A 24899-nucleotide genomic window follows, 5' to 3' on the forward strand; every position below is an offset into this window, starting at 1 on the left:
CAATCCCCGATGTACATTTACATACATAATCTGTCTAATCAGGACATCGTCTTACCCAAAGAGACCCTTATTGGTCTAGCGGTAGAGACTGAATATTACACCTTTGGGGTCACTAACCAGGTGATTGGACTCATCCCCGATGAATATTTATAGGAGGAACAATTAATTGAACAAACATTCCATTCATTACCAGAGGGTATTTTCACCATAGAGTCCATTTATCCATTCGATTCTAAAGATGGCACCTGTCGAATCGAAGAGACATCAATTGTCTTTGATCACCCAATCAAAGAACAAGAGTACCCCAAAGAACCTGGATGGCAGGAGAACACACACACACATCACATACCCAATGACCTCACCACAAAACTTGAAGAGGCATATGAGATAGGTCAGCCGGAAAGCTTTCCTGGATTCAAGGAGTTAGTGGAAGAGATGGTGGCCCTCGCCGATGCGTGTTCCAATGATCTCGACCGACAATTGCTCCGAGAGCTTCTCCTTGAATTCCAAGAAATCTTTGCCAAGGATTCTTACGATTGTGGGATTACTGACCTACACATCGCTAGGATCCAAACAGATCCAGATGCCCCACCAGTATTTGTAAGACAGTATAGGTTACCATTAGCTTCCTATGAATCTCTAGCTGAGATTATCAGGAAGTTACATGAAAGGGGTATAATTCGGCCCATCCACAGCTCCTATAACCACCCGATCCTGGGTATTTTAAAACCCAATGGACAATGGCGTCTGTGCGCTGACCTCCGTCAGCTAAACAAGCGTGTGTACATGTCAGGATGGCCTGTCCCATACATAGACCAATGTCTCGCCCAGCTCCAAGGATCCCAAGTTTTCACAGCCTTGGATTGTGCACAGGGGTATTGGACCATAAAGGTGAGTGAGGAAGACCAATACAAACTGGCCTTCAGTTTTGGGAATCGACAATATTGTTGGGTGAGAATGCCTTTCGGATTCATAAATTCCGGACATGAATTTGCTGTGTTCATGCACAAGGCCATGCCAGACGCCTTCGAAAGGGGGACGTTGGCATATGTGGACGATATCCTGATCAAAAGTACTGATATGGCCAAACACATTACAGAACTTCGGCATGTCCTGGGTCAATTAAAAGCAGCAGGAGTTAAACTGTCCTTACAAAAAGCCCAGTGGTGTCGCACGAAGGTAAACTTCCTAGGCCATGAAGTTACTGCTGAAGGTTTGAACCCACAAAAGAAGAAAGTTGAGGCGGTTCTGAACTGTAAAGTCCCTACTAACCTTAAAGAATTGAGATCATTCCTAGGTATGGTAAACTACTCGCGTAAGTTTATTGATAATTACGCCGAGATAAGCAAGCCACTGCTTCACCTACTGAAGAAGGATGTCGAATGGTCGTGGGGTAAGAAACAGGAGGACGCCATGAAGGAATTAAAGGAACGTCTCACACAAGCCCCGTGTCTCGGATATCCCGAAGGGGGTAAAAATTTCTATCTAGAGACAGGGTTTACGCAGGTAAGTATGAGTTCTGTTCTTTACCAGAAACGTGATGATGTCAGTAAGGTGATTGCCTATGCCAGTAAAACTTTGTCCCCGGTTGAAGTAAAGTTCAGTGACTGTGAAAAAGCTCTATTGTCCACCGTGTGGGCATTACAGAATTTCCGCAGTTACATTCAGGGAGAGAGAATCATTGTTGAAACGGCACACCAGCCTTTACAGTATTTAAAGAGTGAACGTATCAAGGGAGGAAATGTGTCTAATAGCCGCATCACTGCTTGGACTTTGTCTTTGCAAGGGTGGCCTCTTGAAATTCGGTACAAACAGAACAAGGAAAGTCCAGTAGCCCAGGGCCTAGCCGAGCTCCATGATTGTTCCGCAACTACGCCTGCTATGGAGGGCCCGGACACTGACTTTCTGGAAGAACAACTGTTCTCTCCCTACAAGGTTTATGATGAAGAATACTGTAAACAGCTGCCGTGTGTATATGTGGATGGTTGTGCTTTTCATCACAAGAATGGGGAACAGCTCCAACTAGTGGCAGGTATTGGAATCGTTTGGACCCAAGGTGTCACCCCAATCTCTGTGGGATACAAACTTGGACCAAAAAGCAGTCAGGTTGCTGAACTTACTGCAATCCTTAGAGCAGTTGAGATGGCTATAGAGTTCAACATCAGAGAGTGTGCCATCATAACCGATTCCAATTATGTCAGGAATAGTTTTGTGGAGTATTTCCCTAGGTGGAAGCGAAACAACATGAACAAGAGTAATCACAAACCCGTGAAACATGGTAAGCTCTTTTGTCACATCGATGAACTGGTAAGGTCCAATGATCTCACCCTGCACTTCAAGAAGACCAAGGGCCACTCCAAGGTTCTAGGTGCCGAGAAAGAAGGGAACGATCTGGCCGATTCTCTAGCCAAGGAAGGGGCAATCACCGGTGAACTGTTAGACATTGACCAATTTTTAGGTACCGTACAGGTTGAAGCTGTCACCAGGCAACAGGCCAGAACAGCTGGTGATCCGAATGCATTACAGTGGAGTCACGATTCTCCTAGTGAGGATTTAATTACTGCCCAAAAAGAAGACCCAATAATTGGCTTGTTTTATAGTCATATAGAAGATCCCAACCAAAATCCCATAAATAAGGAAGTATGTAGTGGGAAGGAGGATTTACGTATCTTAATGAAATCCAAATCCCAATTCTCTTTATACCAGGGATTGTTGATACGAACCTCAAAGGGTGGCGTACAACAATGGGTCGTCCCACTTAAATTTAGAGGTTTGATGCTACAGCATGCCCATGATGCTCCCACTTCCGGTCATCGTGGAGAAAAGATCACGTATGAGATCCTGCGGGATTATGCCTACTGGCCTCATATGTTACGTGATGTGAAGGAGTACTGCCAAGGTTGCCTAATATGTCCCCAATTTCAACCTACCAAGCCAACTCACAGAGCACCTCTCCAGAAGAGGGGGATATGTATGCCTTGGTCAGACCTTCAAATGGATTTTATTGGGCCCGTAACAAAATCTTCACGAGGAAATCGGTATATGTTAACAGTTACATGTTTATTCACCAAGTATGTCGAATGTATACCAGCACCAAATAATAGCTCCGAGACATGTGCTGCATTGCTAATAAATCATGTATTTTCTCGTTTTGGTCTCCCACAGAGGATAGAGTCTGATAGAGGATCGCACTTCACTAGCGAAGTGATGGCCAAATTGTGGAAAATTTTGGGGGTTAAAAGGAAATTGCATATCGCCTATCGGCCAGCCTCTAGTGGTGGTGTAGAACGATACAATCAGACCATCGTTAATGTCCTTAAAAAATTTGTTAAGGAAACAGGCAAAGATTGGGATGTCAAACTTCCACTGGTCCTGATGGCGTTGAGGGCTACTCCGAATACAGTTACAAAAATGTCATCTTTTGAACTGATGACAGGTAGATGGATGGTACTGCCCCAGCACTTATTGTATCGCACTACAGATCAAAATTTGATCAATGCTACCACCACACACCAGTACATAGAGGATTTACGTAAACATCTGCAATATGCTTTTGCCTTTGCCCAGCGAAATTTGGAAAGAGCTGCAACTAGTGCTAAGACATACTATGATCTCAAAACCTCCAAGAAGGAATATGAGATTGGTGACAAGGTCTATCTATACAACTTTGCAAGAGACCAGATTAAGGAACGGAAATTCCTTCCATCTTGGAAAGGTCCGTTCTCTATCATTGATAAAATCTCTCCGGTCGCATATAAATTGCAGGTTACCCGGTATGGTGAAATCAGTGATAGATGGGTGCACATCAATCAATTACGTGCTTGCCATCCAAAGTCTCAATTGCAGTTGTTGGAAGACTAACCCACCAGTTCCTATCTGGAGATATTGAGATCATTATTAAATTTCCTTTGAACATATTACTCATCTTTTGCCTTACAGGATCCAGTAATATAATTTTATGTATATCCAATACTTAAACTGTTCATTTTGATAATTTAGAAAGGAAGGCCCAGACTGTGATCAGACCGGCGATCGGAGGTGTCAATGACCAGACCCTAGAAGGAAGCTATAATATCCTGTGGGAAAGACCAGATGCCAGAGATCGATCCGGAGACGATAACCTGATGTCCCAGGCCACTAAGGGCCAGTCCAGAGGAAAAGACCCGCCTAGGAGACCGTCTACGAGACCTGTCGTGCGGAGGACCCATGGACCCCAAGGTGGATGTGCCAGGCCAGGCCGGCCTCATCACAAGACCAGGATCGTCATCAGAAGTGTCCATCTAAAGACGCCGAGTCAAGTTGAGGACCAACCAGCATCACCGCTGCCATTTTATTATAAAAAAAAAAATAAAAAAAAAAATTTTATTTTTTTTTATTATTTCATTCACTTCACCGGAGAAGACGAACGATCACTCTAGCCAAAAGTCCCACTCATGTTTTTCGATACAGACACCCCTCTACACGTGCCTGTACCCCAAAAAAAAGGGGGATTTGTTGTGGACCTTTTGAATTATGTCTCAAAAATATGACTTTATCAAGACATAATATTATATGGCAAACAGCTCAGTATAGCCGGATGCTAAGAGTTAATTTTGTCTTGGTTGAACCATCAAGGATTCTAGTTAAGAAATGGAGAAGGGGGGAAGTGAGACCTTTCCAAGACAAAAAGACTGTTTGGACTGTCAACAAGGACTATTTGTATATTGAGGTTGAGAAGAATGCATATACAGAAAGTCAAACAAATAGCCAGATAGGACTTCGACTTTCAAACATTTTAACAATAATGAGACGGGAACTCAACTGGTTGAAAGCTTAACCAAAACGTGCAGAGTGTGATGAACCAACAGACCTCTGAAACTATTACAATATACTATTGTTCACCAAGGGTGAAAGCATTAACAGTTGTTTACCATGAGTCCAACACAAGGGCCAGCCAAACAGAAAGTTTTTTTTTCCTACACATAGAAAATGTTGATTCTAAAACAAAGAGGTGAAATTCAGGATATTTAAGTCTAAAAGTTGACTGTATATAAAGTCTAAAAGTTGACTGTATATAATTACAAAAATATATTACAAAAACATATTATAAATGAGATGTTATGGATTTTACACACCACTAAATATTCAGAAATGGGAACTATATATCACTAACTTGAGTATTGAGATGATGGGAAGTAAGATGTATTATAAACTAGCATTAGTTACATGTCTTATCAGGAAACAAACAGGATGGTATTTCAAGAAGGAATAACTGAATATACACCTATATTCCATGGTCCCTATTTAGAATATCATAGGTATGATCACTTATATCTGGAAAAAGACGTATATTTGATTCCTGAAATTACCTTAAGATTCCACCCAAGGTATGAGTCATCTCAAATACTCAAATTGTTCTATGATACATGACCGCCACCTGGCGGGCAGGTGAGAAATAGCTTATGTACACACATTTCTCAACTAGCCAATCAGGAAGCCTGGTGGGAAGGTATCTTAGAACAATGGATTAGTGGATATAAAAGCCTTTGTACCTTTAACAAAAAGGAACCTCATCAAGAAAAAGCTCAAGAAGAGACCTCATCAAAAGAAGACCCTGACATCTGAAGAAGATCTCTGCTGAATAACTACTCTTTCATACTTTCAAACTTCCTAAAACTTTAACTAAATTTCTAAACCTCTAACCTTATAACTTCCTACATTCTCCCCTACTGAATATCTATCACTTGCCCTATAATATCAGTCTAAAGGCGTTCCATTGCCAGCTAAATCCACGGGAGAGTTGCCTAGTCTGAATTCCGGGTGTGGTGAGATGTTTATTTGATTTTGTATTACCTATTTTCTCTGTTGTGTGGAATCATAAAATTACCTTAGTGTATCACAACAATATTGGGTAGTTAGATATATGTAGAGAGATCCTGTTTTACTGTAAAAAAAAAAATTGTTTGTTGCCATATTATAATTTTTTTTTTCATATTTCATAATTTATTGAATATTAATAACCAGAGTATCATATATCAAGGGCTTGCTTCTTGCAATCCTATGGCCACGGCTTGTGAGAATATAACCTTTGAGATATTCGAAATTATTAATTATTAATAAATTTAATAAATAATCATATCATATAAAAATTGTGATATTGATGTAATTAGTTAGAAACCTTATTATTGTGTCTTACATTGGTAGGATATATTTTTGATTGTGTGTACCAATATTCATTTATCACCAGTCTTTTGCGTTTTGTGTTAATATATATATAATTTTTGTACATAAATAAATTTTTATATTTATCTATTATAAGGCAAATTTTGTGTGTATGGTACGAAATCATATTGGCTAAAAGAATTCAAGGTATAATAATAAGTGGTGATCAAATTATCAAGGTGTCCAAATTATTGGTTTACTAAATATTTGCCGTATTTTAACGGCTGGAGGCACTGTAATATTTCATCTAAGGGAAAGGGACACGCCCTTTATAAATAATATATATCCTTACATAAACCACCACAAATTAAACATCCCTGCAACAATTGTGGTGCAACATGGGGGGATTGTGTGACATGCATTGGACACTGTTTGATATGGAACAGAAGGTTGTCCCCTTGGCACATAGGGACAGGCTAGCTGCAGGGATATATGTGCATGGGGGAATCATGCAGTCAAACTGCAGCCACAACCTGTGAGCTCATCATTACACGTTTGGCAAACAAACAATAATTTGTATAAGCAAAGAAAAGCCAGCACTTCAGTGTATATTTTGCAATCTTGTGTTTATTGGTGGGTAACAGATAACAGCCACATTTCAGCCATAATTAGCCAGTGTGGCTGAAATGCGTTGACATTTGTGGCTATTATCTGTTACCTGCCAATAAACACAAGATTGTATACTCCGGAATGCTGGCTTTTCTTTGCTTATACAGATCATGTGGATGAGGAGTCAGCTGCCTCTGCCAGAGCACCGGTGATCAAGCCGCATTGTAACACTGGGAGGTAGTAGCACCTACTTTCATGTATTATAACTACAACAATACTTAGTCAAAAAAACAAGAATATCTGAAAGTGCACAATACCTTTAATAATTATTACCATCCTCCACATGTGGCAGTGGCAGAAGCATGCTCTGGATACATCTGTACAGGATCCATAACTAATACACAGAGCTGATTGAAGCTATCTAATCCTACCTGAATGTACTGCAACAACATACTGTACTTTGCCTGTAGGTGGAGAGTACTTACAGTTGTGTCCAAGAGAAAGAGTCATATTTTACTTCTGTCGCCATTTCTGGAGAATGGCCCTGATTCTTATATGAACACAAGTGAGCATAATGAAAATTAGCACTGGTGTATCCAAATATGTGCACAGCAGCCTGTGTCTCAGATAGGTAAAGCTATGGACGCTCTTAAAAAAATCTGCACTGCAGCACTTAATTCCAAGCATATCTGAACCTACAGTTGTCATTTAGTCCCCTGCAAAGTGCAAGCAATACCTGTTGATAATGCCAGTGAAGTTCATCATTCTATAATGCTGCGGCAACAACGCTGCACTGCTCCTGAATTCAGAGCAGAGTTGTTACTCTAATGTACACTGTGCCCTGTTGCACTACAGTGGGCTGAAAAAGTGTTGCAGGGGGCGTGGGTATTAGCATTGTCACTGCTGATTCACAAGCCTGTAGCTTGTCAGTGCCTGGCCCTATATACAGTAGCCCACTGCTTTCTGTTGCGGAAACCCCACTGTGAACTGCAGTGTCTGGGAGGGGGAGCATTTAAGACACAAATGAAGGAGGATTTGTTTCAGTCATGGAATGTAAAGGAAGGTTTTCTTGTTTACCTTTGAGGCTTATGCATCACACAGTAACTGATTTTGGAACTTGTTTAGATTGTCATACAGTGGGGGTCTTCCCGTCGATTGCTGCTAGATGATCGGTAGACCGCGATCCTTCCTTGCCAACCCTCGGAACCTGGACAGGAGGGGTGGTAGGGACGACAATTATTGCTACCGATCCTATGTACCGTACTTTCTTCCTGCGTCCACTGAAAGTCACCTCTCCTCCTCTCCCTCCTGTCGGCATTCAGCTGCTGCAGGAGGAAAGGGGATCGGTACCAGTAAATACTGCCTCCACCGCCCCTCCTGTCCCTGTTCCTCTAATTTCAGCTATTTTGGAAAATATGGATGTTGGCAATATTTCCATGGTCAAGCTAGTCTATTATATAAGAGGATGGAGTTGATGAAGGTTTTATTAACCCTTTATAAAAAATATAGATTCACAATCCAAGTCATGTTTATTATGTCATTAGGATTTTTATGTTGCCCCTTTTATTTCCTCACAGCTCATCCCAGAATGGAATAATAGGAGATGAGTGAATGATTGTTCTACCTTTCACCAGTGTTCCACTGTGTATTTTTCCACTGCTAGTGGAGAAGTAAATACAGTAAAGCTCTTTTATTGCATCCTGTTACACAAAGCGTATTTGAACTCAAACAGTGAAGATTTGTGATCCTATAGGGAATATTTAGAAACAATAATTTTCCTAAGCAGTGTTCTGGAAAAATATATCTTTTGTCTGTGATTTTTCTTAAACAGTAGCAGGTAACCTGCTATGTGAAGGTGTCTAGGCACATTTGTGCCTACAGACTCACAGATCTATATCTGCAGTATAAAATCAAACTCACTCCTGCCACTGCCTGCTAGTCTTGGGAGAATTTGAATGAGAGTGAGTAACGTCACTATAGTGCTGGTCGCTATTCTCCTTGCTGGAGGCTCTGGCATGGGAAGCAAAACCCTGCCTCTACCAAGATGGACATCTCCATACAGATATAGACCTGGTTCACACTATTGCGGCTCTGGAAGATGTGTTTTGCACAGACAAGGCAGCCCTTTCATTTGAATGGGCTGCCATACTCCTGAAAACAGAGGGAAAAGGTCCTTGCATCATTCTTAAAATAGCAGCCCGAATGGAAACTGCAAGTGCAGTGTGGTTTCCAGTGCGGGAAGTCGCGCTGCGGTTTCCAGTGTATTAGGGTGCCATTAGGTATAATGGCATCCACATTCATGGTCTGCATTTTTTGTGTGGTTGGTTGCGGCTGTGAGAACGGGTGCAGACCCGTAGCGGGAACCACCTGCACAAGTGTGAACCAGGCCATACAGAGCAGAACAAGGCATGGTAAGTCAGCAATGAGGGGAAAGATCAGCTGCAGAAAGACCACAGGCAATATTGATGACTAGACCCTGCCTGCGTGCCTTTTTTTTTGGGGGGGGGGGGGTTACAGCTTCCAGAGGTGAATTAGTTTTTTAAAAAAAGACTTCTTACCAATTCTTTAACAGCATCAGCTACTGCTTCTAAATGCTGCAAGGCTTCTTCATCCAACTTTTGATCTTTTTCCTTCAGCTGCTTCTCTAAAAGAAAGTGAATAGTTGCATTAAAGCCCAATAAAACCCTTATTTGTTACTATAATGCACTCACACTACACACACAGTAGAGTGCTGTGAAAACTGTTGGCGCTACCGTATATAAATCCTGTATAATATTATCCATTAAGTAATAAATATGCTCGTCTTCTGGGGTTCTTTTGTAGTATGTACTGCAGCAAAGGTTAAAATAGTTTGTGGTGGCAGCACATTAGAGTCTGACTACTGCTCAACACACAATGCAGCGGCCTCATCTCTAGTGGTCCCCAGTGCCCCTTCTGCAAGCTGCTCAAGCAGCGCAGGGACATACTATTCGATATAGCTCATAAGTCTCAGATAGCAGTATTAGCGGTGGTTCTACAACAGATTAAAGCTAGAGACAGGGTCACTTTAAGCCTAGTACAACGAAAACTTTTTTTTTCCTTGGTATATAAAAAAACAGCTATGTCCCCATTCACATGAAGGGTCCGTCTGTCAGTTTTTTTAGGCGGAGCTGATCAGTCCCTCCATTCAGCCTCATGGACCGGTGGGTGTAAATGAACTTGGGTCCATTTATACCGCCTACAATCCTTCTCTCTCCGTCTAGGCAGACTGATCTGGAGGGCAGTCGGATGTAAACGGACATCGGAGTCCATTTACACCCGCCGGTTCATAGAGCAGAGCAGGTTCGGTCAGTGCATAAACTGGTTGGACACGGACCTGTCATCCGCCCTCTGCTATAATCAGCAAACAGATCCCCTGCTGATCATAATGCAGTATTCCCTGTGTGAAAGGGGCCTATATGTTGAGCATGTTTTCTAATAGTTTTACACAGGGGTTGACTTAATTCCTCCTACACCCTACAGTTCACATCAGCAGACATGTTCTGGTGTGTTGAAAAATATCAGTATATTCTATAAACATATATAAGTGAGAAAAGCTTTTGTGTAAAAACTAAAAAATGTATTTAATAATAAAATTGAATAAAATTACAAGTAAAATATTAGAATAGTAATATCATGTAAAAAAAAATGTAGTTAATCTCTTGATATAAAAATTGTGCGTATAATCGCGTGTGTGTGTAGCTGTGGGAACGTCTGCCTTGCTCGTAGTCTTGTTCAAGTCTGCCAAAGGTCTTTGTTCTGCTAATTCAAGCAGCTTCAAGACTCTCCATGCCCCCCTCCCTCACAGACGCTGGGTGTAGTAGTTCTACGCACCTATGAAAATCAAGTAATCTGAAACCCTCTTGGAGAAGGTGCCCTTAGTCAGAGCTACGCTGATATTCCGGAAGAGTCAGGGGGGATGGGGAGTGTTACACAAACACTCTAATCATATTTATGTACTGTATGTATATAATGTTCCTAAAACAATATATAAATTACTTAAAGTGTTATTAAATGCACAACAGTAAAATCTGTCTGTATATGCTGTAAAGCATGCTTGTTATACTGTGGAACCTAAGGGGTTAATCCTCTGCATCATGTAAAAAGGTTATTTGATCCTGTCTTCTCTGATCCTCCCCTTCTTCTGCTGTCCCCAATCCATATGCCAATAGTACAGACCGATGGGGGTAAGTTTGGTGTGTATTGCTAAAGAGTTTTTTTTTCTTTCTTGGAAGAGTGCATGTGATCAGCACAGGGCCAATCAGCACTCTCCAGACAAAGGTCAGGGGTCCTGCAGCCTCATATAGGAGAATGAAAACTCCTCCTACAAGCTGTAACCAGTGCTTTGCTGGACACTGATAGAAGTCACAAGACTGTTCTAACTGCTGACGAGAAAAGGAATTTAGCAATTTATATTTACAAAAATAATTGCATTTCTGTGTTCTGTGTCCTGTGGGAGACCTGATATAGCCAATGCAGGGTTATGGTTTTGTAACTTTAATGTAAAGTTATAAGATAGTGTATATCTTATATGAATATCCTAACCAAGAAATATTACAGTATAAACGTGTATTCTTAACTTATATAAAATAGATTCTCACACTCTTTTTAGTGATTCCACAGCAGGGGTGTTGAATTAAAATTCACCGAGGTCCAGGAATTAAAATTTTCAGGCATCAGAGGTGCCCCCCCAACTTTCATGCTCTCAGCCCCCCCATATTACAGCTCAGCTATGTCCTCAACCCCCTCACACTACTGTCCTCAGTCCCCCAACATTACTATTCTCAGCCCCCCCAACATTACTGTTCTAAGCCCCCACATTCAGTCCTCAGCTCCTTTTCACATAAGCCCCCTTCACAGTAATGTCCTTAGTCCCTTTAACTTCAACCCCCCCCCCCCCCCACTGTACTACCTTACACAGAGAGTGATTGACAGACAGTGATTGATTGCTAGGACTGCCCTTCATCCTAGCAACCAATCACCTGCTTGTAAACCTCAGGCAGCTCCCGCCCTCCATCCAGAACTGTCCTGCCTCCCGCTGTCAGCTCTGTGAGGATGACCGCGAGATGGCTGGGGGAAGAAAAGGTTCCTAAATAGTAGGACTGCATGGGTCCAGATGGGACAGTGACTCGGACCTCATCCGGACCTGGGTCCCACAATTTAGCGATGCCTGTTCTACAGGGAAACTGTAGCCTCCTACCCACAGAGATGGGGGAAGGATAGTTAGCCAATTCATGACTAATTACAACCACAGTCTGTGTTGATTTGGGGAGCCATGTCATCTGCTGGTGTTGGCTCACTGTGCTTCATTAAGTCCAGGGTCAACGCAGCCGTCTACCAGGAGATTTTGGAGCACTTCATGCTTCCTTCCGCAGACGAGCTTTATGGGGATGCCGACTTCATTGTCCAGCAAGACTTGGCACCTGCCCACACTGCCAAAAGCACCAAAACCTGGTTCAATGACCGTGGGATTACTGTGCTTGATTGGCCAGCAAACTCGCCTGACCTGAACCCCATAGAGAATCTATGGGGCATTGCCAAGAGAAAGATGAGAGGCATGAGACCGAACAATGCAGAAGAGCTGAAGGCCGCTATTGAAGCATCCTGGTCTTCCATAACACCTCAGCAGTGCCACAGGCTGATAGCTTCCATGCCACGCCGCATTGAGGCAGTAATTGCTGCAAAAGGGGCCCAAACCAAGTACTGAGTACATATGCATGCTTATACTTTTCAGAGGTCCGATATTGTTCTATGTACAATCCTTGTTTTATTGATTGCATGTAATATTCTAATTTTCTGAGATTGTGGATTTGGGGTTTTCATGAGCTGTAAGTCCTAATCATAACAATTATGACAAATCACGGCTTGAACTATCTTGCTTTGCATGTAATGAGTCTATCTCATATATTAGTTTCCCCTTTTAAGTTGCATTACTGAAATAAATGAACTTTTGCACGATATTCTTATTTTTGGAGAGTGTTGAGCATTGCAGCCAATCACCCCAATATGCACTTTGTTACGTCCCAGTGGTCATAATGTTCTGGCTGCTCAGCGTGTATTCCCAGCAGTATATACACAGCCTGCCTTTATCGCGGCTCCATAATAACAGATGATAGACTTGCCATTGAAAACATAAGAGTGCCCATCTCGGGCCCCGGGGCGGGGCTGGCTGTGCGGGTCACGTGTGTCCCGGTGTCTCTCCCGGGCTGTGATTTCTCTGCGCTCATCCGAACTCACCTATTTCCATGAAGTGTTCTAGAACCACCGACACCCCCTTACTCTCCGGTGCCGAGGCCATTTCCTCTCCTGTCCCAGGGGCCCTTACCACACTCCGGGAGCAGAACCAGCTAGCCTCCCGCTCAATGTTACCTAGGCAACCGGACGCGGCTTTCAGGGCACACCCCTTTTTAAAGCAATAGTACAGTCTTTCAGCTTCAGGGACCGTACTAAGTCCATCTAGAAAGGGGTGCTTAAATGGCTACGCATACACTTCGCAATGTGGGCGCTGAAGTTCTCGTAAGTGGCTGTAAACCAGGTGTGCTGGGGCCCCATAGCAAAACTATTAAAGGGCCTCTGTACTGGGCACCTCAAAGGAAATCTATTTGAATACAGAATGGTAATGATAGTTGTGGGCTTTCTATGCAGGTTCCCAAACTCTGTAGGGCGCTTGCTCATTACGTGCCCAGAAGGCCACATTTTTAGGGGTTCAGTAATTTTTATTGATCTGGATAAAGCCTATTGCTTTCAATGGCCCTGTACACACAGATATGTACACTCATTCACACATTGTGATTTGGAATCATGGGCAGAATTGTCACAATTTGGCAATCACTGCATTATTATTATTATACAGGATTTATATAGCACCGACAGTTTGCTCAGCACTTTACAATATAACGGGAGACAATACAGTAACAAGACAGTTCAATACAAGAGGGGTAGGAGGGCCCTGATCCTTGGAGCTTACAATCTAAGAGGGAGGGGATAGTGGTACAAGAGGTAATTAGCTGTGGGGGATGGAGTGGTTGGGGGAGTAGGGGATTCCATTAGTTAGCCGGGGTCAGGGTAGGCTTCCATGAAGAGATGAGTTTTCAGCGTGCGCCTAAAAGTGAGCAGAGTAGGTGATAGCCCGATAGCTTGAGGTAGGGAGTTCCAGAGGATTCCAGAGGGATTCCATTAGTTAGCCAGGGTAGGTTTCCCTGAAGAGATGAGTTATGAGAGATGAGATCACTGCATGACGCCGTGTGGGTGCCATTATCCTTTAATGGAACCCCAAATGCAATGCGATTTTGCCGCAGTTGTAGGGTGACAGGATCAAGCAGCAATCGCAGCAAACTGCACGTTTAAAAAGTGCGTAAAGCTTGTCACCGGAAAAGGAGCATGGAATACTTTTCAGGCGACAAACATTTATAGGGCAGCCTATGAAGTGAATGGACAGCCGTATGTGCGACACGTGGCTTGCAAATCACTCAACCAAAACTGCAAGCGGGAACACTTGTTCCCACTACTAGAAAGTGTGAATGCAGCCTGAAGAGGGATCTGTACTTGGATGGCTCTTCAGAGAGCATTTGTCAGGTGTGAGCAGTCCTGGTAGCACCTCCTTGCCCCCTGCTTTAACTCCTTGGTTGCCTCAGTAGTTCGCCACAACCATCCTCAGCCTCGCTGTCAAACCGCAGCAGCTTGTACAGGACATATAGTCAAGCCCACCAGCAGCTCCATGTGAGGTGTGCAGAAGAATTGAGATCATGTGATCTATGGATACAAGTTGCAGAAAAGGTATACAGATAGCAATTTTAGGATTTTTGTTTTACAGGTTGATTTATAACACTCTGCTGTTAAATGTCTGAGTGATGTTAGCAGGCTCTGGGCTTTACAACTGCTTGAACATGCATTATTTTTCAGGGCACATGGTGCAGTATGCCATGCGTTGTGGTGTGCTGCATTTTTAAAACAAGGGTCATGTATATCTTTTCATCGTTCATAGTGCGTTGTCATCCAATTAATAATGAATGGTGCTTAACACAACAAAACGCTGAAGGGTGAATGGGCCCTAAAGATCATGTATGCCCAGCTTCAGATTATCCATTGTCCTAATGCGTATGTGTTGATGCCATGCCAATCCTTACATTGAGATGTGCTGCGTTAAAGCAGCCTGCTTCTATTGGTGCAATGCAGAGCCTTGCTGGCTACTGTAGGGGGGTGCAGTCTGATATAAATGGTACCGCAGAGCAGCAAAACCCACATCACCACAACACACCAATCTAAACTGGGCTATAGGGCCTTCTCACACCAGCTCAGCTTTCTGTGGTGGGCCATTAACCTGCGTTGTGTTAAGGCAACCCAACCTAACGCACCACAACAGACCAAACATCGGTTTTGCAGCATTTTCAGCAGCACACAAGTTTTTTGACAGTTGACTCTCTCCACTCTGCAGCCATAGATGCCTCTGGTCTGCCTGCCAATTCTTGGCTTGTTTTTGGCATCACTAGCAACTCAGCTACTGAGTGATCGGCTTGTCTACATATTGTCTGTTTACCACCTGTGGACCTCACCTCCCAACCATCTCAGACCAAGCATATTACATAGCTTGAATTACAGATCATGGTCTTGTTGATGTTATCACATTTTCCTGTCCAGTTTTTACCATGCTCTGGTTTCTACAAACTTCTTTTTCCCCCATACAGGGTTGTCAGGCCCTCACCAACTCTCAAACAAGCATCGGTTTTTGATTTTGAGTTTTGCTTCCCAAGATGTGTTGGATTTCATGGTCCAAGAATCCCTCCTCCCTTGGTTTTCCTTTTCTCAGTCTGTTTGTATTTCTCCTGTAACCTAGAAGGTGGCAAGGGCAACACTTATTCAATGCAAACTCCCCAGATCACAAGGACCTCAGGGTTGTTCTCGTCTCCTGATGTTGCCTCTAGACTGTAAACCTACAAACCAGAATGCTATCCTTTTAGTTTAGTTATCCTTTTAAGACTTCATTTTTGGAAAGAGTGCAGAAGGTTTAGAACTTGTAAAGTTTTTACTCTTGTTAGAGGCTTCAGAGATTCCTTCACTTCCTGTTTGATAAAAAGAATGTTTCTAGGTAAACCTCTCTAACAGAAACACAGAAGTAAAAATGCATTTTAAGTAAAGGTGGGATTAAAGGTTCAGCTTAAAAAAAAGTCATACTTATCCGCTCTCTGCAGTGTTTTTTTTTGGTTTGTTTTTACAGAGCAGCCCTGATCCTCTTCTTTTCCCCCTTGACCAGTGCCCCCAATAGAAAGCCACCTGTTATTGGGGCACTGGTGTGTGCTTGCTCTTGAGCCTGGCTTTATAAGAGTCCATAAGACTCATAGGGCTGTGGCTTGGCCCCGCCCCTGCTCTCTCATTGGCCCACTGGTTGTGATTGACAGCACTGGGAACCAATGACTCCCATTGTTGTCTCAGCCAATGAGGAGAGGGAGTCCCAGCACTGCCAAAGCTCTTGTGCACATCGCTGGATTGAGAGGCGGCTCAGGTGAGTATTAGGGAGGGCTATGAGAGAATCAGCACACAGTTTTTTCTACCTTCATGCACAGAAAGCATGACGTTAAAAAACCTTCAGCCTTTACAACCACTTTAAGTAGGGGAATGCTAGAACCTCTGTCTGCTTTTTAGGGATGCACTGAAATTTCGGCCACCGAAACATATTGGCAAAAATAGCCCTATCTGCATTCTGCCGATAGGAAAAATTTTGCCGCTACAGGTGCCGATACAGGGGACTTTGTATACTGCAGATGTGTGTGTGTGGGGGGGGGGGGGGGTCAGAGAAAGGCAGGAGAGGAGCAGTGACTGGCTGTCACTATATGTCAGTGCCGGTTTTTAAATGTAATTACAGGCTTTTTTTTTCTTCACTGTAGCGCACAGAACTAGCTGTCATTTTCCCCTAGCTAAAAGAAACAAAGTTTCCTTTTAGTTTATTTCCCTGAGTTAAAAGAAACAAAGTTTCCGTTTAGTTTCTTTCCCAGAGTTTAAAGAAACAAAGTTTCCTTTTAGTTTTTTTCCCCAGATAAAAGAAACAAAGTGACAGCTAATTCTGTGAGCTATAGTGAAGAAAAAAAAAAGCTGGCAATTGCATTTAAAAACCGGTACTGACATATAGTGACAGCCAGTGAGGGAGCCTCTCTGTATACACTGCTCCTCAGTGTATAGACTGCTCCTCTCCTGTCCCCTCCTTGCACACACTGCCCCCTTCCCCCCTACAAAGAGGACCTTTCACTCATATGCTATCACATAGGGGACTATTGGGGTTAAGGGTGGCACCAGAATTTTCATTTTGGTGCACCACTACTGTTCTTTATTGTTGACTGTTTTCCCTTACTTCCTGTCTAGTAAAAAGTTGCCCCATAACAGAAAGTGATGCAACGCTGGACAGCTGTAAAACATGACATATGTTCTAACATTTCTCCAATTCATCCAAAACGTTAAAGCTGAACTCCAAAATAAGCAAATGTTGTGTAAATACAAGGTTGTATTGCTGTTTGAGTCTTGGTGTACTGTATATATTTCTTCCAGATCTGTGCAGTAATCCAGTGTGAAATGTTGCCTTGTGCAGGAGTTTCTTGTAATAAAGACCGCTCACTGCTGCTTCCTCTCTTTGTGCAGGGTGACTGGTCTTGTCTCCACCCCCTTCTGTAGTTTTCTATAGGCAACCTGTCGTAGGTGGGGCCTGCTGGACCCCTCCCACAGCTCTGCTCTCTGCACAGTCTATGCTCAGCACAGTGACAATGCCACTACCACTTTTACAAGGTAATAATTGTGTTTGCATAGACATTTTCTATTGACAGCTTTACAGTCTTGTATTGATTAATTTATACTTTTATGTCTGTCACATGTCCTACCATTCCCCTTTTAAATAGAACTTGGCAGGGCATAATCAACACGCAACTGAAAAAAAGTGTTTGTTTTGTAATTTTAGTTAAAGAACATTTCCTGAGGCAGAAGCAAAACAGCTGTCTGTTAACATAAGATGCTATTGTGCTCTTGCCAGGAAAATTAAACTTGTTTTGCCCAAGCAGAAAAATTAATAATTAAGTGAATTCTTGTGGCACAACTAGAGCAGGTAAATGTAAAAGAATATGTAGAACTAAAATTCTGCTCCCATCAGTTTCCCTTCTGGACCGGCCAAGTTTCAGAGTACGGACAGTGTAAGGTTGGTTTTAATATTTGTAATGGAGTTCTATTTTTTTTTTTAATACCAACATTTTCTGAAGGCCTCTTTGTTTATATATATTTTATCATTTGTTTACTCCATTACACTGGGTAATAGTTCTCATTGGTCCTTGAATGTGGCTTCCTTTCAAAGGTATCTTTTTATCTTTAATGATCACCAGTATCACCCACACCTCTGTGTACACAAGATGGATGCTAACCAGATGTACTGACCCCTTCACCAGAGAGGTCAGCCAGCGCTTTAATAATATACCAAAGTGGAGATATCACACATTAAGCCAGACATCAGCATCTCAGACCGCTCCTCAGATCTCAGATGGCCATGGATATAGGTGTACATACAATCATAAGGAAATAACACACCTTCCCTGTGATGTCATTGCTTCCCAATTTACCAGAAGATGTGACAATGCAGGGGCGGACTGACCATTCGAGCACTCGGGCACTTCCCGAGGGCCCGGGGTCAGTAGGGGGCCCCATGAAATGCCCCTGGTACCTTTTTATAGGCTTTTTTGGGTGTGCTTTGAGTGTGGGCAAGGACACGGGACACATGATGCCCTATTGCCCAGGGGCCCCATGAGTTGTCAGTCCACCCCTGTTACAATGCCTATGTTTTATATTTGCTTGTAAGTGTAAGGTGGTTTTAACATCTACACTTTGAGAGGCATATGCTTTATTTCCTTATGATTGTATGTACACCTATATCCATGGCCATCTGAGGAGCGGTCTGAGATGCTGATGTCTGGCTTGCTGTGTCATATCTCCATTTTGGTATATTAATAAAGCACTGGCTGACCTCTCTGGTTAAGGGGTCAGTACATCTGGTAAGCACCCATCTTGTGTGCACAGAGGTGGGGGTGACACTGGTGATCATTGAAGATAGAAAGATACCTTTTGGAATGAACATCTTAAAAGAGACTGTTATATAAATCCATATTGGGAATACAATTTTCACACATTTTTGCACTTACATTTATTTCATATTATATTTAAGGACTTGTTAACTTTGAGTATTATTTGTTATTCACTGATTTTATTGTTTACAGTTAGGTCCATATATATTTGGACACAGGCAGAATTTTAGTTTTTTCAGATATTTACCAAAACATATTCAAGTTATAGTTATATAATGGATATGGGCTTAGGGTTTAGGAATTACAGCTCTTAAGAATAGCCACCCCCCCCCCCCCTTTTTCAAGAGACCAAAAGTAATTGGACAGTTGAATCAAAAGCTGTTTCATGGCCAGGTGTGGGCTACTCCTTTGTTATTTCTTCATCAATTAAGCAGGTAAAAGGTCTGGAGTCGATTCTAAGTGTGGTATTTGCATTTGGAATCTATTCCTGTGAACCTACATCATATGTTCAAAGGAGCTGTCCATGCAAGTGCCAGGCCATTGTAAGGCTTCAAAAACAAAACAAATCCATCAGAGAGATAGCAGCAACATTAGGAGTGGCCAAATCAACAGTTTGGTACATTCTGAGGAAAGAAGAACACACTGGCGAGCTCAGCAACATAAAAAGGCATGGACATCCATGGAAGACAACAGTGATGGATGATCACAGGACCCTCTTTATAGTAAAGAAAAACCCATTCACAACATCTAGACAAGTAAAGGACACTCTCCAGGAGGTGAGCGTATCATTGTCAAAGTCTACAATCAAGAGAAGACTTCATGAGAGTAAATACTGAGGGTTCACCACAAGGTGAAAACCATTCATAAGCCTGAAGAATTGAAAAGCCAGATTAGACTTTGCCAAAAAGCATCTAAAAAATCCAGACCAGTTCTGGAAAAGCATTCTTTGGACGGATGAAGCTAAAATGAATCTGTACCAGAATGACAGGAAGAAAAAAGTGTGGAGAAGGCTTGGAACAGCTCATGATCCAAAGCACACAACGTCATCTGTAAAACATGGTGGAGGTAGGGGGATGGCATGGGCATGCATGGCTTCCAGTGGCACTAGGTCATTAGTGTTTATTGATGATGTGACAGAAGCAGCCAGATGAATTCTGCAGTTTAGAGCAGTCTTTCTCAACCTGGGTTCTGCGAGAAGTCCCCAGGGGTTCCGCGTCAAATCTACATTATGGTGGATGCGCTGACAGTCAGTATTGTCAGAGCGCATGAATACCCAGTGATTCCTCTATAGTTCCGGCTCCTATAAAGTCAGGGAGCGGAGCAGGAAGGAGTGCAGAGAGCAGGAGTGGGAGCTGAAGAAAGAGGTGGCTTGTATATGACAACGCTGACCGAGCAGGAACACATGGCTCAGTTGGAAGGTTAGCTCCAACCTGACCTATTGTACAGCCAGCAGCTGTTTGCCTCCCCCTGCACTGTGCACTGCCACAGCACAGCCCGAGTACTATAGCTGCAGTTATGCAGAGTGCAGGAGGGGCAGAGAGCCGTTGGAGCCCTGCACTGATAGCATGGGCTTTCCTTTCCTTCAGCTGCTGAAGAACTTCTTGAAGGGGGGAGGCTGCTCAGTGATGTAGTGCGGGCCAGTAACTCCCCTCTCCACCCTCAATTACCCCCCTTTCTGCCTCACTCCACCCTCATCAATACCCCCGTCCTCTTCACCCTCAACAATACCCCCACCTCTCCACCCTCAACAATACCCCCTTCTCACCACTCCACATTGTACAGTGCCCTGGTGACCTCCCCACTGTACTGTGCCATCTCTCTTTCGAACATGACCAATCTTTTATTTTCAGCAGGGCTGACTGTGTTACAAAGCAGGGGATGAGACTGAAGCTTCAGGACTTGGCTAAAACCTACCTACAGGAAGCAGTACTTTCAAACCAGGAGTGCACACAGTTGACGGAACAGCAAGAACTCTTGTAAGTACTACTATGCTGACAGAAAACCTCTTTTGCACTGCACTGACTCCCTGTGCCTTTACTAACATGCCCAATTTGTTACTCCTCAGCAAGCCTGACTGTGTTACAAAGCAGGGGACAACAGTGCAGCTTCAGGACTTGGCTAAAACCTACCTATGGGAAGCAGTAGTTCCAAACCAGGAGTGTATAAAGTTGACGGAACAGCAAGAACTCTTGTAAGTACTACTATGCTGACGGAAAACCTCTTCTGCACCGTATTGACCCCCTGTACTCTGCCCTGGTGACTCCCTGTGCCATTACTAACATGACCAATTTTTTACTTTCAGCAGGGCTGACTGTGTTACAAAGCAGGGGACGACACTGCAACTAAAGGACTTGGCTGAAACCTACCTACAGGAAGCAGTACTTCCAAACCAGGAGTGCACACAGTTGACGGAACAGCAAGAACTTTTGTAAGTACTATGCTACATGGTGGGGGGGATTGCTCAATGCAATGACACTTTGAGGTTGATTTAGTAAAACTGGAGAGTGCAAAATCTGGTGCAGCTGTGTATGATAGCCAATCAGCTTCTAACTTCAGCTTGTTCAATTAGGTTTTGACAAAAAACTTGGAAGCCGATTGGTCTTAGTGCTGAGCTGCACCAAATTTAGCTTTCTCCAGTTTTAGTAAATCAACTCTTGTTTTCTATGTGCCCTGTTCACACTATAACACTGCTGTCTTGTGATTTTCCCTCCTTTTTTAATCAGCAACCTGCATATGTGTTGCAGATTTCTGTGCAGAAAAAAATGTGCCATACACGATACCAGAGTTGTGCTGTGAACAGGACACGCATTGTATGGTGCCCTAATAACCTTGTACTGTATCTATGCACATAGAAAAAAAGTTGTTGACATTTTTGCACTACAGTATAGGTTTAGCACTGAGAACCAGATATGTGCAATAATTGCATTGCAGAAAAGCTTTTGCTATTTAATGCACAGTTGTTGATTTTAGTGAGGTTGACTTACAGAAGTATACCATTGTGTTTTTTTATTAGTTGTGTTAAAAACAAAATGGCTCAAGGTCCAATTACATTATTATTATTACATTGAGTTTATATAGCGCCAAAGGGTTTGCTCAGCGCTGTACAATAGAGGGGGGGACAATACATGAAACATTACAGCAGCTACGAACAGCACACGAGGGGTAAGAGGGCCCTACTCTTTCGAGCTTACAATCTGGGAGGGAGGGGGTAGTGGTACAGGAGGAAGTGGCTGTGGGGGATGGAGTGGTAGGAGGAATGAAGGAGAGCAGCAGTTAGGTGAGGGTGGGGTAGGCTTCCCTGAAGAGGTGGGTTTTCAGGGAGCGCCTGAAGGTGAGGAGGGAAGGTGACAGTCTGATGGATTGGGGTAGTGAGTTCCAGAGGATGGGGGAGGACCTGGAGAAGTCTTGCAGACGTGCGTGTGAGGAGGAGACCAGGGAGCAAGATAGAAGGAGGTCCTGTGAAGAGCGAAGGGTACGGGTAGGGTGGTACTTGGGAATCAGGTCGGTGAGGTAGTTAGGGGCAGTGTTGTGAATGGCTTTGTAGGTCAGAGTGAGTAGTTTGAATTTGATGCGTTGGGCGATAGGGAGCCAGTGGAGGGAGAGGCAGAGGGGGGTGGCAGAGGTGGAGCGGCTGGTGAGGTGGATGAGTCTGGCAGCTGAGTTCAGGATGGTCTGAAGCGGGGAGAGTTTGCACTGGGGTAGGCCGGTGAGGAGGGAGTTGCAGTAGTCAAGGCGTGAGATAATCAGGGAGTGCACAAGTAGTTTAGCGGTGTCTGGGGTAAGGAAGGTGCGTATTTTGGCGATATTGCGGAGGTGGAGCCTGCATGTGTTTGTCAGTGATTTGACATGAGGTTGGAAGGAGAGGTTAGAGTCCAGAATGACCCCAAGTACATTACATTACAACTCCAATGTGGTGTTTTGTTAGGAGGAGGAGTGAGGAACAAGAGGAGGATAGTACACCTTCATCTTCTACTAGAGAAAATTCTGCTAAGGCTAGTGAGGAACAATTACAACATTCCGAGTCCTTTGCATGCACCAGCACAGTACTTGATCCTCAAAAAGTCCTCCTTTACAGTGAAAGTTACCCAACTATGGCTTTTTCATGGACAGGTGATCCACATTGTACAAATTCCATTGTGCCTTATCTGTGACAAACAACTTACAATTACAGCAATCGCTCCAGCAAAACTGAAAAGAAACTTTACTACAAACCACAGCCATTTGGTATCTAAAGGTGCTGATTATTTCAAATGGCTATTGGAATCTCAAAGCAAGCAAAGTACAGCTTTTTTTAAAAAGTCTCCATTAGTAAAAAGGCTCAGGAAGCAAGCTATTTGGTGGCAGAAAATATTGCCCAGAAAAGAAAAAGTCACACAGTTGGTGAGAATATAATAATCCCAGGATATAAAATTATTGCTAATCACATGCTAGGAGCAGCTGCAGTAAAAGAAATTGAAAAGGTTACACACTCAAGACAGTACAATAATTCGGCGTATTGACGACATGTCACATGATGTGGAAGAGGTCTTGTGTGATTTCCTGAAAAAAAAACTGCTTCGCTATCCAGGTTGATAAGTCCACTGATATCACCAATCCATGCCATCTTGTAGCATTTCTACGGTTTGAAAATAGTGGTGAAATTCAAGAAAACTTTGAACTTTATTAAACAAAGACCAGTTCACTCAAGAATGTTCCAAAAACTTTGTGAAAGCACGAAGAAGGACCACGTAACTCTCTTGCTACATACAGAAATCAGGTGGCTTAGCAGAGGCGAGTTCTCCACAGAGTGTTTGAGCTGAAAGAAGAACTAAAAGAGTACTTTCAAGAAATTAGTAAGTCAGATTTTTCTGAGTGCTTTGAAGATGAATGGCTGCAGAAACTGGCATACTTAGCTGCCATTTTTAATCACATAAACCTGCTGCACAAGTCTTTGCAAGGTTCTGGAGAAATTATCCTGACTTCAAGTGACAAGATACTTGGATTTAAAAGGAAATTGAATCTTTGGAAAAGCCATGTTGTTAAAGGAAATCTGGAGATGTTTCCTGTGTTGCTTGGCCTTGGAAGTGAGGAAGGATACCAACAATTTTCAAATCTAGTTGGAAGCCACTTGGATATACTGCAGAGCAAAATTGAATATTATTTTCCTTCTCTTTCAACACAGATGTATGATTGGGCGAGGAGCCTTTTCTCTGAGTCAAGAACTTGAGTTTAAAAGAACAGGAAGAAATTTGTAATCTGCAGTCTGATCGTACCCTCAGGATGAGGTTTGATGATGTATCCTTGGACAAATTCTGGATTTCAGTCAAAGAAGAGTATCCTGCCATTTACAGAAAGGCTTTAAATGTTTTGCTGCAGTTTTCTACTTCCTATATGTGTAAGTAAGTTTTTTCCTGTTTAAAAAAGCATCAAGAGTAAGGAACGAAATCGCTTAATTTCAGTTGAAGATGAAATTCGTGTGTGCTTATCTCAAGTTCGACCCAGAATTGAGCATCTGTGCAGAAAAAAGCGAGCCCAAGTTTCACATTAAGGAGGTATTTTTTTTTAAATATTTCATCTATAATTTGATACAGTTTCTTAAATTGCTGTTATATCTACAGCTCGCTGATTAGATCTAGTGTTCCGTGTGCTGTATATGTGACATTTTTTTTTTAGGGGTTCCCCGAGATCTCAGTCCTGTTACCAAGGGTTCCCTGAAGGCAAAAAAGGTTGAGAAACATTGGTTTAGAGGTATACAGTCAGCCCAGACTCGGCCAAATGTAGCAAAGTTGATTGGACGGCACTTCACAGTACAAATGATCTAAAAACACACTGTAAAAGCAACCCAGGAGCTTTTGAAAGATAAGAAGAAGAATATTCTGCAATGGCCGAGTCAATCACCTGATCTCAACCCAATTGAGCATGTATTTCACTTGCTGAAGGTATAACTAAAGGCAGAAAGACCCACAAAGAACAACTGAAGACAGCTGCAGTTAGAGCCTGGGAAAGCATCAGGAAGGAGGAAACCCAGTCTTTGGTAATATCCATGGGTTCCAGACTTCAGGCAGTCATTGCCAGTAAACGATTCTCAACAAAATATTAAAAATT

General features: G+C 42.9%; 1 protein-coding gene across 1 annotated transcript in view; it reads right to left on the reverse strand.

Moving 5' to 3' along the window:
• The window catches only part of CCDC175 (coiled-coil domain containing 175), a 108346-nt gene extending 95215 nt beyond the window's left edge, over window positions 1-13131 (reverse strand). The window contains exons 1-2 of the mRNA XM_089676536.1: window positions 13006-13131; window positions 9309-9394 (exon numbers count right to left, since the gene is read on the reverse strand). Coding sequence (XP_089532662.1) covers window positions 9309-9394; window positions 13006-13066 — 147 coding nt within the window. The 5' untranslated portion in view covers window positions 13067-13131. The remainder of the gene's footprint in view (window positions 1-9308; window positions 9395-13005) is intronic.
• Between the last annotated feature and the right edge of the window lie 11768 nt (window positions 13132-24899).

This window comes from Staurois parvus, unplaced genomic scaffold, assembly GCF_062004578.1.
Source record: "Staurois parvus isolate SC_StPar_1 unplaced genomic scaffold, SC_StPar_1.0 ptg000171l, whole genome shotgun sequence".
NCBI lineage: Eukaryota > Metazoa > Chordata > Amphibia > Anura > Ranidae > Staurois > Staurois parvus.